Source organism: Heterodontus francisci, chromosome 27, assembly GCF_036365525.1.
Source record: "Heterodontus francisci isolate sHetFra1 chromosome 27, sHetFra1.hap1, whole genome shotgun sequence".
NCBI classification, from domain to species: domain Eukaryota; kingdom Metazoa; phylum Chordata; class Chondrichthyes; order Heterodontiformes; family Heterodontidae; genus Heterodontus; species Heterodontus francisci.
The window spans coordinates 14,229,386-14,241,472 of record NC_090397.1 but is presented as its reverse complement, the minus strand read 5'-3'; the positions used below and the strand labels follow the sequence as shown (position 1 = coordinate 14,241,472).

Sequence of the window (12,087 nt, the reverse complement as noted above, 5' to 3'; positions counted from 1 at the left end):
CACTCAGTCGAGGCCCTGTTGGTGACCTGCTGTAGGTGATGTGTATACCAAAGGACATTCAGCTGTTGAATTTGTTTCGGAATCATACTGTGCATTCATTTTACGCGTTGGGCTTCACTGTGACTTTTATGAAAATGTTTCTCCCACTGAGGACACGGTGTGAATGTTCATACACACACACCGATCTATATTCAGGCGTCTGCTGACAGGATTTTCATATGATATTACAAAATAAGGCAACTCGATGGTGCCTGCGCCCCAGAACCATTTCAGCATCATAGATCCAACAAGATTAGAGTTTGCCTTCAGTGTGTTTCAAGAACCCTGTCTAGCTACCGAAGAGTCTGTTTCTATCTATGTCTCTCATTGATTTGCGACAAGATTGAGAACATCATCTCTGCACCTATTGTACTGGAGAGATTTCGGGAATTATGGAGGGCGCCGAGGATGCAAAAGGTGAACACAAGTTCCACGCTAAAAACCTTAACTTTATTTCCAATCTCCTCGGTAATATTAAGCTATGTCATTTTATTTATACATATATATCGTTTCTGAATAGTTTATGTGATGAAAAAAAAATATTCACATGCTTAACGTCCCAAAGGACATGAAATACCCAAAGAGCTAAATAGCAGTCAATTACTTGGATTTAATAATTTCACAGAGCTTTTGCAAATATTTGGCCTGAAACTGCTTCTTCAAGGTACACGTGCTGGAATTATATTAAATTATTTCTGATCATTTACTTCTTACAATTGTCACATCATGTGTTCTGAGTACACACAGTGGAAGTGATTCACTCTACCTTCAAGTGGACGTACTTGAAAATAGTGACAATTTTTGAGCACCATTTGGTTGTATAAAGGGTAAACCGAAGATTTTGACACTCGGTAGGTTCTGTCTCATTTCATCGGTGTTATATGCTATTATCGTATTAAAATTCAGCGAGAGTCCAGCTGAATAAACTGTTGTTCTCGAAACGCGCCGAGAGCATGCCAATAATTCAGTTACTGGGAGAAAGCCTACATGAAGATATGCAATCGCCCATTACACTTTGTTTATTTTACTTTAACATAATAGGAACTTTTGTTTCGGTCCTTGCCAATAAAAAAAATGTGAGAGGTCTTTGTAGGTGTAAAGAAAACTGTTGCTACTGTGTATTCTCAAGTTTTAGGTAATGACCAGTGTACAATGTACACATTTAAGGGAAGAAGAAGGGAGATCTTTTTAAACCAATAGTACTGATTTAAATCACCACTCCACATTCTTGTTTATTTGGTTTGATGCTTTTTGCACTAAATTTGGGAATCGTTTTAAAAAGTTTTCAGAGCGGAGGGGATGGCGTTGATTTTTATTTTAAAACGAGATGCTAAGTTAACAAGCATGACTCGCGTTTCTTTTGGGATGTTTGTCACAGAGATCTATCGAAAAGTTCTCAAAACAATTTTCATCTCGCTGCTGACGTTAGGTTCAAAGTGAGATGAAATGAAACAAATTGTTTCTGAAAAGCCCGCTCTGCCAAGGGAGCCATAGGCAACTTGGAGAAAAAAAACTACAGATGTGTGGCTAATTATATTAGGTTAAACAAGAGCCTAAAGGGAGAAAAGAAAACCCTCTTTATGATAATATAACCCATCACCCATCCAGCCCTGTTCTCCTTAAGACAAACCAAAGCAATCTTTGTGCTCGCTTTGCCTCAAAGCTGAGGTTGCCAGCACAGCTTCCTGTCCACGAGAAGGCAAGAACAAAGTCCTTAATGTCATACTGCCATCAATTATCAATAGAACATTAGGAAACACACAGGAAGATGAAGAATTTACTCCGAGCTTTGAGGCATTCTGACCAATGTTAATTTCTCAAATGTGGTATGGCAACATTGGCCAATTGTCTAGTCATGTGACAGCACCGAGGAGGTCTAAAGGCAATTGAGCTCCCGGTAATATAGTTCTATTCCTTTGAACACTGGGAAATGGTCATCAACAGCCACCGTCCCTTCACAGTAAATGTGTGGCCAGTTGAAGTACGCTAGGCAATGTTATAAGGAACTTCCGTTACTGTCGCTGCTCTGGCAGCGGAAACGCAAATCCTTACATCGGTAAGTAGGTAGCGTGCGATCAACAGTAATACTACAAATAAACATGATAAAATAACAAAAGTTTGCCTTTAACTAGGAGAAAATAATTGCAGGACTATCGGGAAAGAGCAGGGGAGTGGGACTAATTGGGTAGCTTTTCCAAAGAGCTGGTACAGGTACAATGGGCCGAATGGCCTCCTTCTGTGCTGTATATTCTATGAAATATTGACTTCAACAGCAACAAAAAAAAACCCACAGCGAAACAAAGCGCCCACTTTCAAATCCTCATCGCCGGCATTCAGTGAGAATTTTAACATAGGAAATGTTCCACTTATAGTTAACTTTTTTCGGTTCTCTTAAACAACATTTAAAACAGTCGACATTACCGAAAGTTAAAAAAAGAGGGAAATTCAGCCCTTATGTAAATATTCTTTCGCGTCCCCGAGTTTAACTCACCTTTTGAATTCCTGAGATAATTCAGGACCACTGAGCATGCTGGAAGCAGGACTTGCCTCTGTCAAAACAAGCACCAACAATTGTTTCAAACTAAATCTAGCAATTTTTGCATACCGCTGATGCAACTGATACTGTGCCTGAAATTTCTAGTAGAAAACAACAACAAAAAGCAAAGAAACAACAACTAACAAAAACAAAATGAGTCGCCTAACAGTCTTACAGAAGAACCCTTCATGTGGACTTTAACTGCTGCGAGTCCCCAGACATGATTAGACTGCCGGTCGATCCAGCCACTTTCCCTGCTCGCCACTGCCACCGTGACTGACTAGCTCGCTGGATGGCTGCTTCTTCATTGTCCAAAAATGCTTATTTGCCAAGCAACAGAGGAGCTTTGTGGCACCGAAAAAAAAAGCTCACAGTTGATGGTAAGTTATGGCTCCTTTGTGAGCGCTGTGCAAAGAAAACAAGAGAGATAGGAATTTGGCAGGAAAAATATAGCACCGCATTCTCTTGCGTTTGGAACCTGTATTCTCCGGAAAAACAATCGGGCATTGTTAAGGGGAAGAAAAGGCAACTTTGACAGATGAAATATAGCAGAGGCCCCTTCTAGGAAACCTGTAAACAACATGTCACTCACCCGATCGGTCTCTCTTGTTATTTCTCGGGAGGACTAGATTCACCAGAGTGGTGCAAATTTACTGGCAAGAAATTTTTAAGTCATCAGATCAAGTTTAAACCCGACCTCCATGGAAACGTGAGGACTTCCCGTGCCAAATTTAACAGTTAACTGTACCACGAGAGAGAGAGAGGGGGGGGAGGGGGGGGGGGGGGGGGAGAAACATCAGAGAGCCCCAGTCCTGAGTCTCTTTAATCTCTCCCAAACAAACGGACTGCAAATAAGGAAAGAATAACAGGGAGAGCTCCCAATTTCAACGTGGAGTAGCCATAATATCAGTTCTTATCTAGATCCAATCTGACTGGGGACTGAGGTAATCAGGTAATGGAACCTGACATGAGATGATATACACACTGAGACTAAACTGGCCAATGTACTCCAGCATCTGGTTAGAAGTGCGTACAAGGCTGTATACATAACACACAACACACAGACCCAACTATCCACTCCTACTGGGAGGGTTTACTCCGCACAAAAGGCTACAGTATAGAGCCCGCCCCAAATAAAAGGCCTTTTATTGTTGGATTCTGCAGGTCAGTTGATTAGATTTTCTGGAGAGAATTCCATGAGGAAATTCCCTCTAAAGCCAAAGTGATTAACTGGGCTATTCTGGGAAGTCGAGTAGACAATGCTTCAACAGTCTCTGTAACCCATGTCCATGCTGGCACTGTGCACACTAAAAATAAAACCCAGACTTTTTGCCTTGCAGCTGGACAACATTAAGGGTCTTGAGACCACAGGGCCAACACCGCAGTCAATTGCCTCGGCTCAGTTGTGGCAGCAGCCAGACAAGACTTCCAGTTTCCATCTTGATCCGCAGCAGTCATCACTTGTATACCCTCTGCCCTCATGTTTATCAAGAAAATATTTATTATGTCAAAATCAAAACATTCCTTTCTTTTCGTTTGTGCTTCATTAAGTCGAACCAGCCATTACAAAGTGCATAAGTGAAATCTTTTCCAATTACAGAGAAGGATTCGACAAATATTGACTATTCTTGGTCAGTAGGGCCACCGTTACTGTTGCCAGCAGAGATAAAAGCTTTCATTGTCCACTGACAGCATTCTCTGGGGCAACTGAAATGCCAAAAGGTAACTGCTCCATCCACACATGCATGCACAAATACACATACACATATATACACATACACACATACATACATAGACATACAAGCATAGCCACACACACATATATACATATACACACGTACACGCAATCGCACACATATATCACCCCAGTCAGTTTTTGCATTGAACCTTTCTTCCCAATGAATGTACAACGTTGAAAAACAGACCATTTAAACCATTCCTGATGCTTCATGATCAAGTTTATCTGTACATATAAGAACAAACATTTCTGTTTCACAACTGAGAAGTTATTCACATTAGTGCAATGTTCTGCAAAGCACATTCTTCCCTTGTACAGGTAAAACAATTTGAATTTGTTACTGGACAGAAGGTTCTACACGCTCTGGAACTGATGAAAGTGACGACAGTGTTAAATTGAAACATTTAATGCACAAAAGCTACTAAAATCTTATTGTTTACAGCAAATACTGTGGAAGAAATTCAGTTTGTCTTTGGGTTTGAAAGGGGCATTTGTATTTAAATTCGATCACCAAAGGAACAGGAACTCGGCTGAACACCAGGATAAATCCTGCCTGGTTCTTCCTGCACTAACGGAGGAGGTGTACTTCAACCAGTGCAGGTAGGAGGAAGTGGAGACAATGGCTTCATTGAGTTTACCCAGCTGTTCCTGTGTGGTGCTGCGTTGGGACTGCCAGAGTGGAGGTATTAATGAAAAGTAAAGTCCCACTATTTGGGATGGCAAATGAAAAATAGATTTATTTAGGAACAGAAAATGTGTGCGCAGTGTTGGAGACGAATCCCAATTTCTTTAACAATATTATAAACCCGAACCCGTTCCGCAGTGCACTGAAATCCAGCTGAAATTTTCCGTGCAATCTGGCAAGTCTCTCCACATGCTGTGACGCGGATACCAGTCTGGCGGGGAGATGGTTAAGGCCACCTAAGCAGTCTGTCAAAAGATGTACCAGTTGGGCTTCAGACGGTAACCACAGGTTGTGAGAGAACCGGTGAAACAATGGGCCGTGCAGAACGACTGAAATCATGCCACGGACAATTACATTTCAGGTACCCTCAACTCAAGTCAATCAGTGGTTTGCCAAGTCCTGGAAATGAATGAAGTAGGATATTACTTTAAAATGAAAGTTTATCATATTCAAATTAATCCCACTGTACAGATGTCAGCTTGATAGAACGAATGCAGAATGGGGAAAAATCTTAATTCAAAACATAGGGTTCTTGCTATTTAATAAAGACGACAAGGTGTTCAAATCCATAGTATATTATTTCATTAAGAGCTTTTCAGGAGAAGGGATTTGGGAGTAAAACTGCTGGCTTTGTGCAGCAAGGTCACGACCTTTGACAGCGCTCAAGCTCTTTCCTTTCATCTTTCTATTCCCTCCAGACCCTAACTTGCAGTGAAATTGCACCCGGTAAAGCCAGGCAGACAGAATTCAGCATTGTTACAGAGGCCACGTTTTTTTCTAAACAAAACAGATTTGAACTGAGCCAAGGAAACAAAAATGTATTGTTCTTCACAGATGGAAGCGAGGGTTGCCAAGGTAACCAGATTAATCTCCTTTTTCTACTCCTTCCTCTCTTGTAGTGTGGTAATCTGTGTGTTCCTTTCAAAAAAAGCGAGGCTCAAAGCCCATGCTCTAACTAGGTTCCTAATTAGCTGCAATTTACAATGAAGACAACATGATGAGATAATAGAAATTTGCAAAATAATGACATACCTCAGCAAAATATTCCTCCTCCTAAGATCCATTTTTGTATATAAAAAACAATAAAGAGGGTCCTTCTAAAGCAGAGCTTGCAAATGGTGGTCTATTATGTGACACAGAAGTTTATTGTTCTGCTCTTGTCCCTCCAATCAACAGCCTATTGTTTGACATCTTAAATAAAAATGACTCAAATACAGGGCCACATAATGATCTCCATTCTACCTATGTATACAGAGTAGTCAAAAATGTATCAGCACCGAATCCTGTACTCTGACTCTGGATGGAGTAGTAGGCCCAAAAGGTAATTTACAATACAATGGAGGTGGAAAATGGCATTGTTTCTGGCCTAATCACTGAGTGTGGCTCGGAGCACTTAGTAATGAAGGGCAGCTAAGCAGGACTGCTAATGAAATATGATGTACTGCATTTGTTTTCATCTGGTTAGCGCAAATTAACCAGCCTTCAGAGTGTTAGACAACACTTTTCTCTTTTATCACATCAAACAGCACCACTGGGGGATGGTTAAAGAAAAAAAGTGGAGGGGGGAGAAGATTCAGCGATTTTTTAATAAACGACTGAGACCTCAAAATATACTGACCTCCAAAGCCATTAGAGGTATAGAACTGAACTGTACTCCCTGCTCAGGCTGCCACAGCCTGGAATTAGCATGTTCACTCACAGCCTTTATTTAAAAGGAATAAAAAAAACAATTAAGTGGAACCTTGGACTAATCTCATCCTGCCCATTTAGCCTTTCCCTCTGTGATGAGCAAAGGAGGCCAACATCAGCATGCTATCATTCTGCTTTAATTAAAAAAGACACAAACAGTGGGGCTGTGAATTAGAGATGTAACAACGCATTACCCTGATTAATTCGGAGGCTCATGTTGGATTAATAACTGCAACAAAGAACAAAAGGAAATTGTTATGCGAATTGCAACCTCTCAGGCCAGGCAAAGGTCAAATCAAAGGATTTGAATTTCATCCGGACTCACTTAATCAATTCCTTAGAAGGAGGACCATATGTAGGTTTTGAAAGCTACCCATTGTAGCATGGTGATCAAACCTGGAAGACTGCACAGTGTTAATTTCTAACAGATTCTACCTTACTTCAAGTAGAAACTTAATTAGCGCAGATGACTAACGGATAATGGAAGATATTCCCTGCAGATTTTCAACCAAAAATGTTTTTAAATAATGATATGAAAATGATTTCTCCATCCAGAAATGTTTGCATAGCCTTGGTTTTAGAGCTGGCAGTTTGAACAGGCAGGGAAGGTGGGGGTAAAAAGATCTGTGTTTGAAACGCGAAATGGAAAGTTTTGCTTCCACCAATTTGGAAAAGGAGACCCAGGGTGACGGGTTATTTTCCGAGCAACGTCGAATATATAGTTGCAAACAACTATCATTTTTTGCATATCGAAATATAACTGTAGCATTTACCAGATTCAGATCTTTCACCTGGACATTAACCTGCATGCCAATACCAACCAGTGGCTTAGTTAACCAGGACGCTTTTGCCAAGCGTCTGGACGCAACGTGGCACTGCCAGTCACTAAATGGAGTGCTCACTCTATAACTGATGCACCCACCCCCCTCCCGAACCCAACTCTGTTTCAAATGCACTACCAGTAACAGGCAAAAAGTGGTAAATCACTATTTCATATTGCTGAAGATTGAATCACATTTTAATTTTTAATTTGATCTGCTTCCTCGTCTCAAGGGATGGCATAATTACAATTTAAAATGTAGATTAATTAACATTATCCATCTTCTTCTCTGTGTTTAATGGACCTGCGCTGACTTTTTTTGATATTCGTACTAGCATTTAAAAAGGAAGATTCAAAATTGCGGGCTAACGTAGTTGGCGAGTTGTAACTCAGTTTAGAAGTGCAGACATGCTCGAAGGCAACTGCTACAGTCAATCTTTACAACAATGTCAGGAAAACAAAGGCAGATTATTACCTAAAATCTACTCAATTCCTCCTTTATAGACACATCTGGCGACCACGTGTGGGAAGCGCTAATGAAGAGTTTCCTGACTGAACTGGGTTCCGACTGATGTTCAGGCTCTCCCATGTAGCCTTAGAAAACAAATGCTTCCTTTTATTTCGTGATACAATTCCAGCGTTCCCATCAGTTCGTAAAATGCAGCCCCCCAACATGTTTATTTATTGAACTTGTGGCGAAGCTGGTGGGGGTAGGGTAGGTTCTTTATGTTATAAAATTCCCCGACAGAAAGAGATCGGAGACATGTCAAGCACTAACACGGGAGGCAGTTTGCATATTTGTCACTTAGCATTACAATAAGTAGTTTCAAAAAGTAAATACAATTGGAGGTATTGACATCCGGTGAACTTGGTTTGCATGCATCTCCTGAGCAAATAAACTCAGCAGTAGCTTAAATAGATAAATATCAGTTTGCTGTTTGGTATATAAATGCACCAAGTATTATGAGATACCATCAAATGCTAAACATTATTTGCACGATCAAATTAAGTCACTACAAAATGAATAATAGCGCTCCCAACTAAACAAAGAGGTCAAGTTAATTCAAATTGATGTGATCTAAATTGACTCGAGGAAGATTCAGAATTCTGCCTCTCGCACTTGCAAATTAACTACTTTATTCTACATATTCTGGAGCACCAGTCATGATTTCCTACTTAACAGCTGTACGTTAAACACATACGTATACATAACTCTGCAATGGGACATGATAACAGCAAAGTAGTGCAGTATACTCGGAGCCTCGGGAAAAGGTATGAAATGTGTGATAAAGTTTCATCACCTACCATTCACTCTATTGTTCCTTCAACATTTTCCGGAATGACATGGGTTTGAACTTCAGGATTTTAAAATCATTAAAGTAACCGTGGACTATTCAAACCCAAATTGCCTTGTAATTTAGGATGTGTCTGAATTAAAAAGCAATGTGTGAATAGTATTTCAAATCAATTACAAAATGACTGACTTTTCCTCACAAAGTCAATTGTGTGAGCTTTGCACTTTACAAGAAGCTAGAGTCACTTAAGAGTAATTATACCAACTCGGCACACCAATCATCACCTCACTGGTTTATGGCTACTGCTAACTTTCATCCTCAGAGAGTAGTGAGGCACAAACTACAGTTAGAATCGCAAATTGCCTTACAATTGAGCTGAAAAATGCTACTGTGAATGGCATTCCATTCTGCATTTACCAGACCCTGGCGTTATGGCTCAGTGGTAACACTCTTCCCTCTGAATCAGAAAGTTGTGAGTTTAATTCCCCCCACAGAGACTTGAGTATAAAATGTAGGCTAACAGCTCAGTGCAGTGCTAAGGGAGTCCTGCACTCCTGGAGGTCCTACTTTTCACTGAAATGTTAAACCGAGGCCCTGTCTACCCTCTCGGGTGGATGTCAAAAATCCCATGACACAGTTTCGAAGAGGAGCAGGAGAGTCCTCCCCAGTGTGCTGGCCAATAGTTACCCCTCCAGCATTACTAAAACACATTATCTATTCATATGTCACACTGCCGTTTGTGGGACCTGGCTATGTGTAAAATTGACTGATGTGTTTTCTATTACAACAGTGGCTCTACTTCATTGGCTGTAAAGAGCATTGTGAAAGGCGCGATATAAATGTAAGTTCTTTGTTGCGTCCTTTGCCCTGTTTACATTTCAGATTGGATTAGATACAAATTCACAATGCAAGCCACTAACTGTGCAGTGATCTAACTCAGGCTAATCTAGCTCGGCTTGATCTGGTTCAGACTGATCTAGTTTGGTTGATCTAGCCTGGATTGGCATACTTCCCCAATTAAGGTACGTGTCTGACGCCATTAAATTACAGTTCACTGGTAATGTAATCCAGAAGCAGCAAGGACTTGGAATCAGGCTGTTTGCAACCAGTCAGACTTAAATATACCTTTCCAGCAATGGTTTGGGATCATAAATTACCATACCAAGGTGTTCAGGAGCACATCAGTAATATGGAGGGAGGAGGATTAAGCTGTTCTGAAGACATGATGTTGCCATTAACGCCATCAGTCTTTATTGGTATTATTGTAAAGTAATCCATCTAATGATGTGTAATTGTGCTGCTTCTTTTAGGCTGCAATGTAAAACAGCCAGGATGCAGCAAGAGGACACCATGACTTGCACTGAGCGAGATTATGAAATGTGATCCAATCTCAGTTTGGTGCCAATTTTAAACGTGTACCAGGTCGGGGCACGTTTTTAACAGCAGAACTACAACAGAGCTGGGAAAGTCGCACCACTTTAAGGTTGCATTTTTAATTTGCAACAGCTGAAAAATCAGAACAAACCGGAATTCACAGCTGCAGTGTGAATGGGGCTTTAGAGAAACTGCGTCAAACAGTCGGAATCTTTCACCCAAACAGCAACTCCACTGGAAATGTTTTGAGTGGATTTTAATGAAAAGTTTGTTAACTCTAGACCACATTTGTTTTAGGAAAGAAGTAAGATTGCACAGGCTGGAACTTTTGGATTTGAAATGTACTACAACATGAGTTAGGATTAAATGACAATACAAGTTGTGATGGTTGTGTATCCATAAAGGGCAAATGATATTTGCATTGATCAATATGGGTAGAGTAAAGAGTGCAAAGACTGCCCAGACAAGATCTTAAATAGGATATAGTGGAACACTAAACAAACACTCTGAAACCCCAAATCTGTTGTTCTTTTGTCCCAGTCAACTAACACCTCCTAATCCTGTCATACAAACCCTCCTGTGGCATCCAAACGACCTAATCCATGCGGTCGTACAAGACAAATCTTTTAGCTGTTAAAAAAAAATGGGTACACAAACTGCATCTGGTCTCAGATTTACCTGCCCAAGAAAGGTTCAAGCATGACCCATAAATGCCAATAATGTTCAGTGTCAGATCGTGCTGTTGTGGTTTCGTTAGCCAATTCTCTAAATCTCGGATTATGCTAATCCTGTGTGTTTTGGTCAATTTACAAACATTGGTAAAGGCTTCAAGTAAAGGCAAAAAAGGGTGCCTAGCTCCATCCCCAAATAAAGAGACTACACAATGAGGACAAAGGGATAAACTTGACGTACAACCATGCTGCACAATGCATTCTGTTTACATACGTACGGGTGATTTTAAATATAATCATTCATTTTAGTTTTATTTCCTTTGTTTAATTGGGCACTCATGAAAGGAGTTATACTAAGATGTCCATTATGTCTGACACTCCATCTGTTACTGGTTTCAAATGCTTTAAGTAAACAATTTGCTTGAAAGCTTACCTTATGAAAGCTGACTCAAGGCACAATGCTGCTATTGATTTGGAGAGTACTCAGTTAATTTCTAACAATTACAATTAAGTTTTATGTCAAACAACAGCATGCGGAGTATCAATAGCTGTTGGACAGCTGAGTAATGGCTGTAAGACACGTGGGTCTACAGTCAAGAGGTACAGAGGTTCAGTGAGGAAGGACAAGAGGGCCAGTAAAACAAAATGGAAATTATACAAAGGGAGATAAATCATAAGAACAGACCATAGGAAGAAATTAAGGAGATCAAGAAACAAAGATAGTTGAAAAGGCAAATATACAGTGTTCAAACCAGGAGAAAATAAGAAATTTTGTGCTGCAGTAGGAAATATCCACTCCATATGTAAACCCCACTATTTAAGAAGGGAGCGAGAGAGAAAACGGGGTAATACAGACCTGTTAATTTGATGTCAGTAGTAGGCAAAATGTTAGAATCTATTATACAGGATGAGATAACAGGACACTTGGAAAATAATGATATGATTGGGCAAGTCAACATGGATTTGTGGAAAGGAAATCATGTTTGACAAACCTGTTGGAGTTTTTTGAGGATGTTACTTGTAGCATAGATAAAGGAGAACCAGTGGACGTGGTGTATTTGGATTTTCAGAAGGCTTTTGATAAGGTCCCACATAAGAGGTTAGTATGCAAAATTCAAGCACATGGGATTGAGGGTAAGGTACTGACATGGTTTGCAAATTGGTTAACAGACAGAAAGCAGAGAGTAGGAATGAATGGGTCATTCTCAGGATGACAGAATCAGAGAATTGTTACAGTGCA

At 40.3% G+C, this 12,087-nt stretch overlaps 1 protein-coding gene across 9 annotated transcripts in view; it reads right to left on the bottom strand.

Moving 5' to 3' along the window:
- sox5 (SRY-box transcription factor 5) overlaps positions 1–12,087 on the bottom strand; it is a 334,797-nt gene that overhangs the window by 239,646 nt on the left and 83,064 nt on the right. For 5 of the 9 annotated variants that reach the window (XM_068058885.1, XM_068058889.1, XM_068058890.1 and 2 more), the window contains one exon: positions 2,531–2,588. The exons of 2 other annotated variants lie outside the window; for them this stretch is intronic. In XM_068058885.1, coding sequence (XP_067914986.1) covers positions 2,531–2,568 — 38 coding nt within the window. In that variant the 5' untranslated portion in view covers positions 2,569–2,588. Of the gene's footprint in view, positions 1–2,530; positions 2,589–2,750; positions 2,816–3,167; positions 3,186–12,087 lie in introns of those variants that run through there. 2 more of the 9 variants (XM_068058888.1, XM_068058887.1) reach the window with 2 other exon arrangements.